Source organism: Pholis gunnellus (genome assembly GCF_910591455.1).
Source record: "Pholis gunnellus genome assembly, chromosome: 6".
In the NCBI taxonomy this organism is placed as follows: domain Eukaryota; kingdom Metazoa; phylum Chordata; class Actinopteri; order Perciformes; family Pholidae; genus Pholis; species Pholis gunnellus.
This window is the reverse complement of record NC_136532.1, coordinates 24,419,581-24,436,036: the sequence shown is the minus strand read 5'-3', so window position 1 is coordinate 24,436,036 and position 16,456 is coordinate 24,419,581. Positions and strand designations below refer to the sequence as shown.

General features: G+C 39.6%; 3 protein-coding genes across 3 annotated transcripts; 2 read left to right on the top strand and 1 right to left on the bottom strand.

The window, feature by feature from the left end:
- Nucleotides 1-1,133: 1,133 nt before the first annotated feature.
- Nucleotides 1,134-4,821, top strand: seta (SET nuclear proto-oncogene a). The gene is made up of 8 exons (XM_079161756.1): nucleotides 1,134-1,523; nucleotides 2,750-2,807; nucleotides 3,059-3,201; nucleotides 3,330-3,433; nucleotides 3,520-3,633; nucleotides 3,757-3,927; nucleotides 4,064-4,195; nucleotides 4,279-4,821. The coding sequence occupies exons 1-8, from the start codon at nucleotides 1,451-1,453 to the stop codon at nucleotides 4,300-4,302; spliced, it is 819 nt and encodes a 272-aa protein (XP_079017882.1). The 5' UTR covers nucleotides 1,134-1,450; the 3' UTR covers nucleotides 4,303-4,821.
- Nucleotides 4,822-5,006: 185 nt separating this feature from the next.
- LOC306697727 (uncharacterized protein) lies at nucleotides 5,007-6,400 on the bottom strand. Its single transcript, XM_079161757.1, has 2 exons — nucleotides 5,852-6,400; nucleotides 5,007-5,403 (listed from the first exon to the last, which is right to left on the bottom strand). Exons 1-2 carry the CDS (start codon nucleotides 6,282-6,284, stop codon nucleotides 5,249-5,251), a joined length of 588 nt encoding a protein of 195 aa, XP_079017883.1. The 5' UTR covers nucleotides 6,285-6,400; the 3' UTR covers nucleotides 5,007-5,248.
- Nucleotides 6,401-7,101: 701 nt separating this feature from the next.
- On the top strand, nucleotides 7,102-16,386 carry LOC306697077 (outer dense fiber protein 2-like; the record flags this gene model as incomplete). The annotated part of the gene is made up of 17 exons (XM_079160819.1): nucleotides 7,102-7,188; nucleotides 7,881-7,976; nucleotides 8,350-8,492; nucleotides 9,113-9,242; nucleotides 9,343-9,474; nucleotides 9,556-9,630; nucleotides 9,726-9,797; nucleotides 10,199-10,315; nucleotides 11,421-11,597; nucleotides 12,123-12,232; nucleotides 12,753-12,888; nucleotides 13,524-13,634; nucleotides 14,238-14,501; nucleotides 14,764-14,864; nucleotides 15,245-15,407; nucleotides 15,843-15,968; nucleotides 16,050-16,386. The coding sequence occupies 17 exons, from the start codon at nucleotides 7,102-7,104 to the stop codon at nucleotides 16,194-16,196; spliced, it is 2,187 nt and encodes a 728-aa protein (XP_079016945.1). The 3' UTR covers nucleotides 16,197-16,386.
- Between the last annotated feature and the right edge of the window lie 70 nt (nucleotides 16,387-16,456).

Genomic DNA, 16,456 nt, shown 5'->3' with positions numbered 1-16,456 from the left:
GTCTTAACTTAATCTTTAATAACACTTTATAATAGAGTAGATTCACATTTCTTTAGCATTGTGTTCATTTGTTTTTCGCACGTTTTTGATCATCTTTATTATGTGTATTTTGTTTGTTTGCACTTTTTCGTTCTGCAAATGCTGCACAACAGTTTGATCTTATCTCTAAAGTTATATTTGTGTTACATTTGTTTTTAACATTTTTCACATTTAACTGATTCAAACTGCCTGCATTAGTCGGTTAATATTTAGTTTTAATAATAATCTAAATCTCCAAAGTGAAGCTTTCAGATAATAGAGTGGACTATAAGTACAATAATTATCTCTGGCATGTAGTGGACTATGAAGTATGAAGTGGCTTAAAATGGAAATAAAGTGAAGTACAAGTACCTCAAAATTGTTCTGTTGGTACAGTGCAGATGTAAAGCTGTACACATAAACACAATGAAGTAATAAAATAAGATAATCCTTTATTAGTCCTGCAGTGGGGAAATTTACAGGATTACAGCAGCATAGTATATACAGTATATATATATATATATATATATATATATATATATATATATATATACTGTATATAATGGATAGTGCAAACAAGAGGCATAGTAAAAAAACAGGATCAAAACAAGTATTAGAAATAAGTAATAATAATAAAACAGTAATAATAATAATAAAACAGTAAAGAATATTAAATATAAAAAGTAAACAAAACAGTAAAGAATATTAAATATAAAAAAGTAAACAAAACAGTAAAGAATATTAAATAAGTAAAAAATCCACAATAACTAAAATATTATATATACAGACAGAATCATCTTAGTATTGCACAGTGTATTAATATGCAAACTACTGGACTTATATAACATACAAAATGTATGTAATTGTTTGCATTTAATCGTTCACTAAAAGAAACAGTTAAACCCGGACTCGTGAGCTCTGCCCACCAGAATGAGGTTCCTCCTATCTGACATTCAGCGGTTCTTTTTTTTTTTTTTAACTGCGCAAGTGCGAGTCGGTCCAACTGACGACGTCTTGAATAAACGTAATTTTTTGGGCGGCAATTAATTAAAAACTATTAGATAAAATATACGTGCTTAATTCGAGGTTTAGTTTATCTGTGGTGTATGTTTTAAAGAGGAGAAAGAGGAGTAAATCGGTAAAATTAGGGCTGAGTAGTGAGACCTATTTTGAGAGGCGGAGCTCGCGCTTCCCTCCGTTCGGTGAGGCGCGTTCATAATGAAAAGGAGCGCGTGAGCGGCGGTTGGTGTGACTTCCTCGCTCATCACGCACACGCTACATTGTGTTGGAAAGCAAGCACGTTGTTGGGCTTTTTCTGCACGCGCTTGTGAACTTTGCGCCCGAAAATTTCTCCTTGGTTTTCAGGGAGAAACCAGATTTAAAAAGCTACGAGCTATTTTATTTCTCAGGCGTCTTGTAAGTTACGGAAAACATGTCGGCCTCGGCGGCAAAAGTGAGTAAAAAGGAGCTGAACTCGAACCATGACGGAGCGGACGAAACCTCCGGTAAGAATGGCGGCCTCCTCTATTCAACCGCCATTTTCTTTACTTTCTTCTTCTAACCTTTCATTTGCGTTGTTGCATGTTATTGCTTAGATTTTTTTGCCTCCGGGACCTTCTTTTGTGGTCGACCGTTGTTTGCAACGGTGGTCGCGCGCGTGTTCACATTTCTGGTAACAGCTAGCTAGTTAGCTCACCAAGCTAACTCATTTATTAGCATGCCTGCTGTTGTTTCAGTGCAGACCGGTGCTGAGAGGCCATGTTAGCTTAGCATCATCAAGCGTGGCTCAGTTGTGTCGTTGGCTACTGACTTAGTGGCCGTGTGCAATGCTGGAGGATCATTGTTCTGCGTATCGTTGTAAAAGTATTTAATCGACCTATATATTAAGCATTTATATTATGGTGTTTGATAACCTGGCAATTTTGGCCATTTCATGCGGGCATTAGCATTTAGCCAGCTAGCTAATGTTGTTGTTGTAGTGTTACCTAACGCTAGCTTGACGACGTTTATGTTTTGTTACTGGTGGTCAAAATATATTTAAATCAACTGGCCCTTCAATCAGGAAAGCTCGGCCATTATTATATTTACACAAGCGGTAGCAGGACTGCACCATACGAGCAACAGTTTGACTGTTAATGGGGGTATTAGACTGTCCTATAGCTCAGTGTCTCTCTCTGTGTCCCACATTTAAACCACGCGGCCTCGTCGGTAGCAGCCGGCAGGAAACGGAGAAGTCTTGAGCCGCGAGAGCTGCAGCCATTGGCCGCTCGTATTAAGCCCTGTATACCTGGCACGTGTACCGTATTATACCGCAAACGAACGCAGGATTAATATAGAAAGATAGATACTGTATTAACCCCGCAAGGGTAATTTTGTTCGCTGCAGCAGTCATTTATAGATACAGGTAAAGCAATCCAAGTAACAGAGTAAAAATATATATACATCGAGTATAAAAATGCATAATATATATACAATAAAAATGCACAATATTTACAATGAAATACAATATATTAAATTAACTAACTAAACAATATGTAAACACAAAAATGCATCAAGTGCATTCAGCTTAATTCCGGATCAAAAAGTAACTCACAATGATGGCAAATTAACTTGATTTAAAAAACGCATCTTTTTGCATGCATGCACAAGTTTGTTGATAACATCCATTTATTTTCTTTTTACTCACTGTTTTGCATATTTTGTAACGCATCTGTCTCTTTTCTCCCCACAGAGAAAGAGCAGCAAGAAGCTATTGAACACATCGATGAAGTTCAAAATGAAATTGACAGGTAAAAAAGTCAAATTGTTATAATTTGTGGATGTAATGCTGATTTTCTGTCTGTCACAAAACTCTAACTTAATGTTACTACATATTTAAAATGAAGAGGAACTAACTAGTGAATTCAGATGCTTAAATCTGTTTGCCATGAAAATCTGCACCTTCATGGTGTACTGTTTAATTCCCCGGTGCCTGATTAAATATACTTAAAATTGTAATTTTTATTAATTTGTGATATTCCCCCCCCCCCCCCTTTTTTAGGTTGAATGAGCAAGCCAGTGAGGAGATCCTCAAAGTAGAACAGAAATACAACAAACTCCGTCAGCCATTCTTTCAGAAGAGGTCAGAACTGATCGCCAAAATCCCCAACTTCTGGGTCACCACGTTTGTCAACCATCCACAAGGTGAGCAACTCAACACTGGCTTTTTATTGCTTTTGCTTTTGATCTCCTTTTTTTTTTCTCCACTGATAAAAGTTTGAGTAATTTGGACAGCGACTAAAGTGTGGTCTGTATATTGTTTCCCCTCACAGTATCTGCTCTACTGGGAGAGGAAGATGAAGAAGCACTTCATTACCTGAGCCGAGTGGAGGTGACCGAGTTTGAAGACATCAAGTCAGGCTACAGAATAGATTTTGTAAGTAAAGATACGCACACAACATGGAGGTGCAAAGTGTTTCTTTGTGTTCTTACTCTTCTCTTTTTATTTTTTATGTCTTCTAGTATTTCGATGAAAATCCGTACTTTGAAAACAAACTACTTTCCAAAGAGTTCCATTTGAACGAGAGCGGAGACCCGTCTTCAAAGTCGACAGAAATCAAATGGAAATCAGGAAAGGTATGTGTCGTTACACTGGAAGCTTCTCTTCTTACCTGTAACCTGTAAGGATGGCATTCTTATGATCATCTTGCATAATTAAGTGTTGTACCGTTCAGACATCTTATGTTTCTCTGTTTGTAGGACCTGACCAAGCGCTCCAGCCAGACACAGAACAAAGCAGGAAGGAAGAGGCAACATGAAGAGCCAGAGAGCTTCTTCACTTGGTTCACTGATCACGCTGACGCCGGCGCTGACGAGCTCGGAGAGGTCATCAAGGACGACATCTGGCCAAACCCCCTGCAGTACTACCTGGTATGTTTAACGTATCAATAAGTAAACATCTGTCTACGCTGCATGTTTCATGCATTTTCATCTTACGATAAAATGTGTTTGAGACTTTGTTACGTGTGGAATAAAAGTGCTAAAAAAGAGACTCTTTTATCTCCAGGTTCCTGATATGGATGACGAAGAGGGTGAAGGTGAGGACGATGACGAGGATGAGGAGGGTCTGGAGGACATAGACGAGGAGGGAGATGAAGATGGAGAGGAGGATGAAGAGGACGATGGAGAAGATGGAGAGGTAAATTGATGGTGTTAATACGGATATCTCTTAAGAGTAGCTTGTCTTCAAGCGGTCACTGACTTTCTGATGTCTTGTTTCAGGATGACGAAGGAGAGGACGACTAAGAAATAATATCATCTACTCAGACCCTAAACCTTCTATTCCCCGTTTTGTTTTTCCACTCATGTTCGGGAGCAAAGGTTTTAAATTTTTTTTTTACTTTTTTATATATAAATCTGCGTGTGCTTCATTTTCCATTCTGAAGCCTCTTCACCTCGTTGGTGCCATGTTATGTTCTTCTTTAGACTCGTCTAAGGCCAATAAATTGTGAGTACCATCCCCAAAGTCATCTCAATAATAATAATAATAATTATTAAATAAAATAGAATCAGCACGGCATCCTGAGTAGAGTTTGAAGACGATTCACACAGAATTCCTCCAGTTAAAGGTTGTGGTAAAATAACTTGAAGCCATGGTGTAGTGACCCAGCGCTAGTTAACCTCAATTTCTTTATCCCCCGTTTAATTTCCTTTTTGTTTTTTCAGTTGGGACGTTGATCCCTTGAAAGAAACTTATTATTTCCCCCCTATGTGGTTAACGAGTACCAGCTCATTCCTTTTGACTTGTGATGTTTCGGGGGAGGGGGGAGGGGCAGGAGTATGTTGGTTATTTGGGGAGTGGTTATTTTGACACCATTTCTATGGGACTTTTTTTTTTTTTCATTGTATTGTTTTACAGATATCCATGAGATTTGAAATGACATTTTTAATAAAGAACAAAATGGAAAAAAAAACAAGCTTGTAAATTTTGGCCCCCTAACTGCTTCATGGGTAAAATAAAATAAGACCTGTCGTCTCATAGAAGTTGCATTTAATCACCTTTCATTTGGGCGGGTGGGAAAGAAACTGTTTTAAATTTGAGGTGTAAAACTTGCTTTGTTACAATAATAAAACTTACTGTGTTTACACGTGTGGGAGTCTTCGGAGTGGGTGCATAGAACATTTATTTACACAGTTTTAGATTTAGGTAGCAGCGAAGGCACCTGGGTTAATCGTACAATCAAAAGTCCCTTCAGCTCTTGAAGGATTTTGGAGTCACGAGCAGGCTGGAAGCAAAGTCTTCTCTTAGTAGACGCTGTGTGATTAAAGCCAGGAAGGTGTGCGCCGACTCCTCAAATCTGTTCTCCGTGATCGTGTCCGGCCAGTCAGTCGGCTGGAAGGCCCAACCTGGATGTTGGAGGTAGAAAAGAATCAGAAACGCAAAGGTGACTTAAGTTTATAGGCACCGTATTGCATAAATAAAATGTAAATTCAGTGGTGGGAATCAAGCAAATATATTTTGAGAACCATCAGTCTGCATAACTATTTATTTGAGATGAAAAATTATTTAAATATTGTTGCCAAATATGTATACAAATTATTTTACTTAACCTGAGCTTTGACTTGAAACATAAAAAAACTTAAATTGACCCTACTGAATTAAAGTATTTCACAAATACAATTGGATCATTACCATATGCTTTGTAGAAAGTGAACAAAAATGGGCATGAAAGTCTATAGAAAAATGTTTTCTTGGTGTTTTAAGTGAAGTTTGTCTCATCTCTCAGTATGAAGACTATAAACTTCTCCCATTAATAGAAAATGTGTTTTGGCACCATCGTGGGTACGTACGCACCTAAATGAGTTTTACACCGTGGACAGGTGGCTGCCGTCCACGAGAACCCCGGGAACCAGGAGAAGTGTTTATTAGCAGGCCAGTGCTGGGTAACGTCCGCCTTTCTGAACGTTATCACTTCAAACTGGTAACCGTGCGGGTTCTCGAAAAGCTGGACGTTAACCCTTCGGCCCCCGATCGACGTGTCGTTGCGGCTGGAGAGCGCCAGCCGGCTCGCCACGAAGTGGATATCGGTCCCGACCGCCAGCTCGTGGCCGCACGCCCTGCACAGTAGCAGGGTAGCGGCGCTGCTGGTGCCCCCCTCCGCCACGGCTGCACATGCCTCACCGGGCTGGTATGCTGCGGAATGAAACAGCAGTGCGAACGAAATGTACTGCATTATTAACCTCTCCAGCTGCTTCACCAGCAGCCGCATGCTCCGCTTGTGCATCATTGCTGCCCCTCACGCACATGGATTCACAAACTAGCTTAGCTTAAACTCCTAGCTAGCTGTTTTTAGCTGAGGTGAGCTAGCATCGATGGGTGTCGTTTCGGTATTAAACTACCAATCGAAAGTACACCAGATCCACCACTTAACAGTTCAAGAAGCACTAAAGCGTAATGGCCATTTTTGTACTGTATGGTGATTAGTGAACATAAGAAATGTCTAGCTTAAAAATAAATTGCGTTAGCTTGCTAACTAACGGCCGGAAGTAAGCGCCAGACCGGAAATGCAGTCATCTCAATCATTTCCTCCTCTAGCAAAAACTAAACTGCGCACATTTAACTTTACAGTCACAAAACAGTCAAATCGATATTTACTCTACTCGAAAAGCCATTTAAATGTACTTTAACTGCATTTATACTGTTCAAAAACGTTTTTATGTGGTAACCGCGGTGTCCTCCATTTTGGGTTTCGTAGTGCTCCCTCTGATTTTAGAGTAAGAAAGAGGGAGAGTAAAACACAAATTTTCAGTTGAATTATATATTATATACGTTGTTTCTAAGGAGATTGAATAATATGGGCGTTTTAACGGTTAATTTAAACACCAGCCGTTACTTTCAGTGGTCACCACGGGCAACGCGTATCGTAAACTATCCTCCGCCAATCACAGAACGGGATACTGAAAATGAGCCAATCAGAGGTGTCATTGTTGTCGATTCAAACAACCGTCCGGTCCACAGACAAAACGCCGAGATTTATCATGGAAACACTGGTTCTTAGTTGATTCTGAACGGGGTCTGATTGTTGTTGTAACGTCTCGAAAATAATGAAAACCCGGGATTCACCGACACCGGTTCACGTGCACGTACCGGAGACCACACCTGTACACGTGCACATGAGGAGGAGTCCACAGGTAATTATTGTACCGGATTGTTATACTGGAAATATTGTTTTGACGATATATGAATGAGGATACACTTTAAAATTACATCCCAAATAACGCAGAGTAATGTGACTCTATTTTGTATTTTACAGCTAATTTGTGAAAATCACAGTGGTGGGAGAAGTACTCAGATATTGTACTCAAAATACCTCAATGTACAAATACTCTACTACAAGTAAAAGTCCTGCATTCAAAGTTTTACTTGAGCTACAAAGACATCAAAAGATACTTGAAGTATCAGAATGTTATAATGCAGAATACATTATTTCACAATAATACATGTTTTATTATTGATGAAAAGGTGTTTTTAATGTTGCAGCCGGTAGAAATTAAGCTAATTGTATTACTTTATATACTGCTGGGTAGATCAAGAGATCAATACAGTTTTATCTTAATATATAAATACATTAATTATTTTATTATTATAATTAGGAATCTGTGGCAGAAAATAGAAATACTATATATAAAGTACTCGTTACTCAAAAATTGCATTTAATTAAAACTAATTAGTAAATGCATTTGTTAGTTTCTTTACAGTAAGTTGTAATTTGTCCCCCTTTAACATACTTTCTTAAAGAGTTAACAATGAAATAGACTAAATCATCACTCCATTATACAGTTTTATGTGATTTTACCTGTGGAATTCCTCCTTTTTGATGCAGAATCGTACAAAAGCGTCCCAGGTGAGGGGAGATGGAGGGAGGCCGAAGGTGCGGACACCGTGGATTCCTCCAGGAAGACTGTCCTGCAGAAGAGACGTGGGTTCCTACCAGTGTCAGGTCTCTTTACAGTGTTTATGTCTCACTGCAAGGCTTTCAACTAGAGCTAAATAACAATATATATATATATATATATTATATATATATATATATATATGATGGAAGATGAACACGATTTGGAGAGAGTAAGGGATATTCTGGCTGGAATTTGCTCTGAAAGAAAACTGAATTTGAAGGTATACGAGGTAGCATTATAGGTTTCTGTTTGTAAACACTAAAAAGTACTTTAAATACTTTAGCGCTTGAATATCCTAAGAATATTTTCAGCCCCTGGTTTGATTGCAGATACTACAGATATGTATTTGTTGTTGTTGTTGTACGTGTAACCTGTTTGTTTGTGTCTTGTGATCAGAGAAGCAGAGCGGAGCATCGATCAGAAAGTAGAGTCGGATATCGACGTGATGATGAGGAGGAGGAGGAAGAAGAGCTCGATGCAGTATCTAAAAACCTCAGCGTCCTCCTCAGAGAGCAAGAGAGCTTCCGTCATTTAAAGAAGTAAGAGTGTCAAAATACAACTCACAAATTTAATAGTGTGGAAAACACATTCAAATTATGTACTTTTTATCTAGCTTAGCTCAACGTATCTTATCTTAACTTAGCTTGATTTATCTTATCGTATCTTAACTTAACTTAGCTTAGCTTAATTTATCTTAACTTAGCTTAATTTATCTTATCTTAACGTATCTTAACATATCATTTATTTTTTTCGTAACTTAACTTAGCTTAGCTTATCTTATCATACCTCTTATCGTACAGTTTATCTTAACATATCTTATCTTAACTTATCTTAACGTATCGTTTATTTTATCGTAACTTAGCTTATCTTATCGTACAGTTTATCTTAACGTAACTTAATGTATCTTATTGTACCATTTATTTTATCTTAGCTTAGCTTAGCTTAATTTATCTTATCGTATCTTATCTTAACGTATCTTATCGTACAGTTTATGTTATCTTAACGTATCTTATTGTACAGTTTATCTTATCGTATGTTATCTTAACTTAGCTTAGCTTAATTTATCTTATCGTATCTTATCTTAACGTATCTTATCGTACAGTTTATGTTATCTTAACGTATCTTATCGTACCGTTTATCTTATCGTATCTGCTGACAGGTCCGATTCTCGGGGTCAACACAGAGAGACCGACGTGCTCCTGAGGACGCTCGTAGAAGCAGAAATCGACGGCGTAGCGGTCGCTAATCAGCTGACAGCGCTGAAGGAAACCATCGACAGCCTCTCTAAGGTAAGTCTGGAAGGACAGAAGCAGGATGGATGGAGGCGGAGGGCTTCTTTTGCAGTACACGATCATGTTTTTAATTCATCTTTTATTTTATCTTTTTAAGGCCAAGCGGCTGTCAAAGTTGCACGCAGCGTCACTGGGACGGCAGCAGGAGTTGCTGCTGGAGAAGATCGAGATGTTTGACAACACGAATCGCAGCCTGCGAGAGCTCCTCAGAGAGTGGAGGGAATACGAGGTACAGGAAGGAGGCAGCAGAAGCAAATCAAGGAGAACCAAGTGTCAATAAGTCTCTTCTCACTGGTATTTGCATCCACAGAGAGAATCATCGGTGTGGTCGGAACAGAGAGACGCCTTAAAGAAGAGATTGACTGACAGTGATGCAGAGAACATTGTGAGTGACTATCACCTGGTCATGTGAGGTGAGACGTTATCTTCAGCCTCCAGACATCTGATGAGATGCTTCTTGTGTTTCTGCTTCTCTTCCAGAGACTCTCGGCTAAACTCACCAACAAGGAGAAGGAGGCCTCTAAGCTGGCCGTGCATTTGGACTTTGAAAAGGTTTGAAACTTTACCATCAGATCTGTTCACGAAAACATTTACACAAGTTGTGTTCTGTCATAGCTCGGTGGAAAATCTCTCACACACCTTCTAATTAGGAATAGTTCAGATGTGTTGTATGAGGTTCTTCTCCATCGTCAGTGTTTCACGACAGTAGATGGAGTGTGGACGTATGTTAGACTCCTAAAAGCATCAGTATCGGTCTAAGTGAATGCTGTCAGTCAGAGCTTTATGACGGAGAAATGAAGCTGGTATCTATATTCTCTCTTCAAAGACACAAGACTCCATTGACTAAAACAGTAAATGTTCCTCTAAACATCACATTTATCCCTTTTCCAGCTTCAGGTGTTCACAAATACATAAACTCCCCCTCACCGTCTGCTTCTCTTCTTTCTCGGCAGGACAACGTGAAGACGACGGAGGAACTTTCAAGAATCCTGCAGTCGACCCGCGACCATCTGGAGTCTGAGCTGAACCGAACAGAAGCAGAAAAAGTCCACCTGGCCGCTCAGATTCAGGTCTGTGATCGTAAAAATATGATGAAGCGCACACCTGAACATTCAGTTCTGTTCTTTTGTTCACTACACGACCAGTCAGTGGTACTAGATCAGCATCCAGCACGGTGATACTGTAACGATGTCGTATATGACGAGGATTTTAGAAAACACTCTGAAACAAACTGTAGCAGATCAGAAGCAGGTTTTTCTTTTGCCGAGTAGGTTCAAACTTAAACTTACTACACGTACGAGGAATAAACTACTTCCATTAGTTCTTCATAGCTAATCCTGAGTAGCATATTAAGATATGTATTGATAAAGTGATGGTTATGAGCAAATTTAAACCCTAGAGAGGATTGTTTACCTTATAGGATACATTATTCTGTTAATGCTCTCTGTAGCACGACTGCACTAACTGAGTAATAAAGGAGCTGATGAAGTTCTACATGTTCTTGTTATTATTTAGTTTTATAAAGTGTTACCTGGTCTTTCACAATGTGGCTCATCTGAAACAAGCTTTTCATCACTTTCAGACTGTTTTAAGGGACTTTTATTATCTTTAAAAGCTTTACCACGCTATAAAAATACTTTATTTAAGTATAAAGCGCTGTGTTCAACCTGTTTCTTTATGGAAAGTATGTATATTCAGGAAAATGTACTAGAAGTATTAAAAGTAAAAATACTCAATGCAGAAAACTCTAAAAACGGAATAAAACTCATAATAATTTAAGATTTAAATAATTAAAAGGAAAAGCAACAAATCTCATATTTGTTCAGCTGAAACCATAAATTATTTTATCTTTGCACGAAAAATTACTTAAACTATTAGCAAAATACTTTGATAACTAACTAATCGTTTCAGTTGTACTTTAAACTTTTAATTTAAACTGTTGGATAATTTAATTTATAACAAATCATATTTTAGAAGCTCTTTGTATACTTTTTGTTCAAAAATTTTAATTTGTAAAAGAACTTCAAGCTGTTGATGTTGTGGAGTAGAAATATAAAGTACCATGAACAGAAAATACTCAAGTCAAGTACAAGTACCTCACATTTGTACAGTACTTCAGTAAATGTACTTCGTTACATTCCACCATTGAAACGTGTGGATGTCTGTGTGGAGCAGAGGATGCAGCAGAGCCACGAGCAGCAGCAGGAGGAGCTGCAGGCTCTGAGGCAGCGGAGAGAGGAAGAGGAGGAAGAGGAGGGGCGTCAGGACCAGGAGGTGCTGGCTCTGCTGACCCAGCAGGCCGAGAGAGCCCAAGAGTCCACCAGGCAGCTCGCTGCTAAACTGCAGGAGAAGGTCAGTGTTCAGAGGTATCTCAGGGTCCACGCCACGATGTCTGAGACACGTGTGAGGGGCAGAGACGGGTCCTGGACACAGAGTCCTGGTTCCTCGGGATGATCCGCAGACCTCTCCGTGGATCATCCTGCATGTTCATGAGCTTTTATGCAAATCAAGTGGAGAGGAAGTTCAGCAGCAGTATTCTAAAGAAACACACGAGTGGTTACAAGGTAATGCATTGTGTCATAGGGACACAAAAAAACACCACAAAACTACAACATATGTGGAGGATGTAGTTTTACAGTACAGACAGTAGTATTCGGTACATACAGTAGGATACAGGTAATACTTTAGGATGCAGTACAGACGTGTTGGAGGGAATTAACAGTTTCTCACCTGTTGAGTTTGACTTTACTGTGAATCTTGTCTTGTAGCTCTTTCCTCTTTTGTTCAGAAGACTCAACAACCTTTTCTAAATGATCCAGATGTGAAGTAACTTGACCGTCTAAATATGAATTAGACATGTTGTGTATTTTATTGGAGGAGTCCCAGTTGGCTCAGGCTCTGTCCTCGTCCAGCGACTGGTGCCTCCGCCACTCTAGAGAGTCGGCGGCTAAAGGACGTCTGGAAGAAGACGTTTCTGCTCTCAGACTGTGAGTATACGTGAGACACCATCATGATGTGTACAGCCCAAAAATACAGTTACTTATTTCACTCATTTCACTCATTTCACTCATTTCACTCATTTATGGAGGCGTTTCATGATAGAATTTAGATTTGTATAATGAAGTAAGAATAGTCACATATAATGTTCCCTCTGCAGCAGTTTTTTATACTAAATACTAAATGTTTTTAATAATTATTACTTTTAAATGTTTTTAATAATTATTACTTTTAAATGTTTTTAATAATATTACTTTTTAATGTTTTAAAATGTATTTTTCTAAAAATATGGTTCTAAAGAAATTCATCTTTTGCATTTCTTTCTGATTTATTCTAGTCAGTTGTTAAACTCTTTAAATTAATAAATAATATAAGAATAAAATGTTTAAAGAGTGAAATGTGCAGTATAACAGTCTAGAGAAGCGACATGAAGATATAACTTTATGAATTTAAGACGTATGATAAACTGTGACGACAGCATAACTGGAGCTTCAGCTGCTTCCTTCACAGTCAGGCGACCGAGCTGAACTCTCAGCTTCATTCAGCGGAGGAGAGGAGTCGGGCGGAGAGGGAGGAGCTCAGGGATCATCTCCATCATCTCAGCGCTGAGAACGCCTCCACCAAGCTGGACAGCCAGAGACTCAGGGTACCTTTAAACATCAAATCTATAACACGGAGTCAAATATATCCCATGAGTACGTGTTCAACAGTCGTGGGAAACCTGGAGAAGTCTTTGAATTTAAAAATAGCAGGTTTAGGTGGCGGAGAAGTTTTTAAAAAGAGAGTTTTGGAAAAGTTATGGAAATTCTGCTTCACAAACACCTGCATAATAGAGTATATGGGGTTCAGTTAAGATCAACTGAGAAAATTCTATATTGTTTAAACATTTCTCTAACGTTCAGGAGGATCAGTGACATCACTGTTCTCTGACTGGACTAACCTCAGACTTTTATTTTCTATGTATGCACAGACGTTTCAGAGAAAGTATGGTCGTGAAAATGTGCCTCAAAGTCTGAGAAAAGTCTTGTACATTAATTGGTAAAAATGTGTTGAACCCTGTCAGTAGTTCATTTAAATAAACACTATCATATGATAGCGCAGTGTTTATTTAGATTATTTTGGTTTATTGGATTTATTTGTCAGCTCTTAATAAAAGTAAATCTTTTCAACAAAAGTTTGACAGAAAAGTTTGTTACATTTTCTCTGTTTTAACAGATTCTTCTTCTAATGTTTTATGGTATTTGATCACTAAATGAAATGTGGTTCATTCATCATATTTAGGGTCAGCTGACGTCCTCTGAGGAGAAGCTCCTCGATCTGCAGTCTGAAGCCCGTCAGCTGAAGTCAACGATCAAAAAGCACGAAAACCTGGTGGAGAAATACAAGAAGAAGGTGAAGTCACTCTCAGAGATGAATGTTTACGATAAACTGGATGAAGTGTTTCCTTTATGTGTGGAGAAAATCCTAAATACCATCGGATCAGATGGAAAATGCATCGTCACAAAGCAGAAAACAGGCAGTTTGTTCTTTTTAGAGATGGATGATAGTAAAACACTGTCGGGAACATTTTACTGCACTATCAATCATTTCACTTGACATACTTAAAGTACATTGTGTGATATTACAAATATACTTTTACTTAAGATTTATGCAGGATTTTTACTTCTAACAGTGTAGCTTCACAGTGTGGTATTAGTACTTTTACTGAAGTTTTACTGTTACATAGTTCTGATAACACTTTTATTTAAGTGTGCAGTACTTTTACTAGTAGTGGAGTATTTTCACAGCGGGGTAGTAGTACTTTTACTGCGGTAAAGGATCTGAATACTTCTTCCACTACCGTGTGATTGCAAAGTGAATGTAAAGACAAACCGGTTTCTGCAAACACGCCCTTTTTTTGCAAATAAATCACAAATAAATCTGAAGATCTGATCTCCCTTCAGACCCCAGAGGCTGTTTGCTGTGTCAGTAGTGACGTCACTCTTCTCTGCACAGGTGCAGCAGGTGCGTCTGGAGTCGGAGGAGCTCCGCCTGAAGCTGGAGGCGACACAGGAGGAGGCGCGGGGGGCGACGGTGAGCCTGGAGAGGGAGACGGAGCTGGTGAGGAGGGAGCTGCTGGGCCGGCTCGGGGAGCTGGAGGCGCTGCCCGACCGCCTGAGGAGGGCGGAGCTGCAGCTCCGAGGCGCCCGGCAGGAGGCCGACGCCCACGAGAGGAGGAACGCGGAGCACAACTCGGCCCTCGCTGAGGTCAGACACAAGGTACTGAAAGAACCTGGGAGGTTTGGTATCGCTTTGAGAGTTGAAGAGAAGGTTTACGTTGTTGTGTTGTTAGTTTGTTGAAGTCAAAGGTTTTTGACTAAAGTCACGGGATCTGGAGAGATGACGTCTGGAGTTCCAGAGCTTCTGCAAGGGAAACTTCTGTATTTTCCTCTCTTTTGTTGTGTATAAGTGATTAATGGGGACAGCAGTGACAGGAGGAGGATTTCCATCATAACCGATGGTTACATGTGTTCCTTCACAGGTGGAACAGCAAGGCACTCAGCTGGAGACGTTCCAGCAGAGGAACCTGCTGCTGCAGGAGGAGAACAACGTTCTCATGGAGAAAACACACAACTTAGAGAGGTACAGACACTTCGAGACAACGGGCAACTTATGAGACAATGAGCACAGAAATGCAAAAGGCCAGAACATCTCCCCTACACAGGAACAAGACACACAGACGACATCGTTTGTAGTTGTTTTGTGTCTCTTTGGGATCATTTTGTGTCTCTTTATGGTGGTTTTGCCCCTTTTCATAGTCGTGAGTTGCTTTGTGTTCTCTTTGTTTCCTGCGTTTTGCATCCTTCTGTAGTTGTTTTGATGTCTTTGTAGTATTTTAGTGTCTCTTTGTAGTTGTTTTGGTCTTTTTGTCGTACTTTTGCTACAATGAATGCAGACAAATCAAAACACAGAAATGGTTTCTATACATTTTCTCTAACTGATTTCTGTGTTGTCTGTCGCAGGAGGTTGGAGGACATGACGGTGGAAAACGAAGAGATGTCTCAGGCTCTCCCGTCTAAGGAGGAGACTATCCGCAGCGTTCAGCAGCAGCTGGAGGAGAAGACGCGCGAGTGCAGCGTCCTGTCCAGACAGCTGCAACTGGCTCTGGACGACGCACACAGACAGGTCTGGACTTCCTGTACACTCACTTCTTTCACCATTTCCTCCAGCATCCTCGGAACAAACCTTCACATAACAACTTCAATGTTTGACTCTCGTCACCTGTTATAGTCCCGACCTTGTGCTCATTCACCTCCATGCTGCTTCTATGTATTCAGTGCAGTTAAAGCTTTTAGGACTATTTAGGAAGAGTTTTGTGGAAGTCAACATTCAGATACTGAAGGCAATTTGGGGCCGACTGTCTGAGCTGGTTCTCTTTTACTCTTTAAATAACATTTTATTGCAACTTTCATACAAGAATTGCAGATCAAAGTGCCAACCATAAGAGTCCATAAAAACACGTCTACGATCTAAAAGTAGAGTAATTAAAAATGATTTTATTTATAAGCTAGATATCTCTAGTGAGGAAAACCTAAACTCAACCAGTGTTCCCTCCTGCAGGTGGACGACAGCATGCAGAGGGTTTTGACCAAAGAGAGAGCGTCTCAGTCTAAAGCTTTGGACCTGCAGAGTCAGCTGAGCCGAGCGAAAACAGAGCAGAGTCAGCTTCAGCGAAGCAAGGAGGAGGTACGTCACGATGTCCGTGTTTGTTTTTACGTTGGACAAACTGTTGGTCCTCATCTGTTGTTTCTGTGCGTTTCCCTTCAGTCGGAGCGTCGTTTCCACACTCAGCTGCAGAACATGAAGGACAGACTGGAGCAGTCGGACTCCACAAACCGCAGTCTGCAGAACTACGTTCACTTTCTCAAGACCTCATATGGAAACGTGTTCAGTGACTCTTTGCTTGCGAGCTGACGAGCATTCTTCCATCCTGAAAGCATTGCAACAGACCTCAATGAGTTTTTTTATATATATATACATACACATATATATATATATATATACACATATATATATATATATGAAAAGAATAAAAAACTTTTAAAATGAAGTGCTCACATTGTAGTTGCCTGAAATGTATTTATATGCTCTTGTAGAAATAATGTCCTGCATAACTCTTGATTCTGATGATTTCTCTTATTTCAAATCTTCCATCTTTCATGTCAATTAAAAAG

Coding starts and splice junctions, on each gene's coding strand:
- seta (XM_079161756.1), top strand. CDS start 1,451: ATGTCGGCCTCGGCGGCAAAAGTGAGTAAAAAGGAGCTGAACTCGAAC. Junction 3,634..3,756: donor TCAAATGGAAATCAGGAAAG/GTATGTGTCGTT, acceptor CTCTGTTTGTAG/GACCTGACCAAGCGCTCCAG. Junction 3,928..4,063: donor ACCCCCTGCAGTACTACCTG/GTATGTTTAACG, acceptor TTTTATCTCCAG/GTTCCTGATATGGATGACGA.
- LOC306697727 (XM_079161757.1), bottom strand. CDS start 6,284: ATGATGCACAAGCGGAGCATGCGGCTGCTGGTGAAGCAGCTGGAGAGG. Junction 5,404..5,851: donor ACGGTGTAAAACTCATTTAG/GTGCGTACGTAC, acceptor TCCAACATCCAG/GTTGGGCCTTCCAGCCGACT.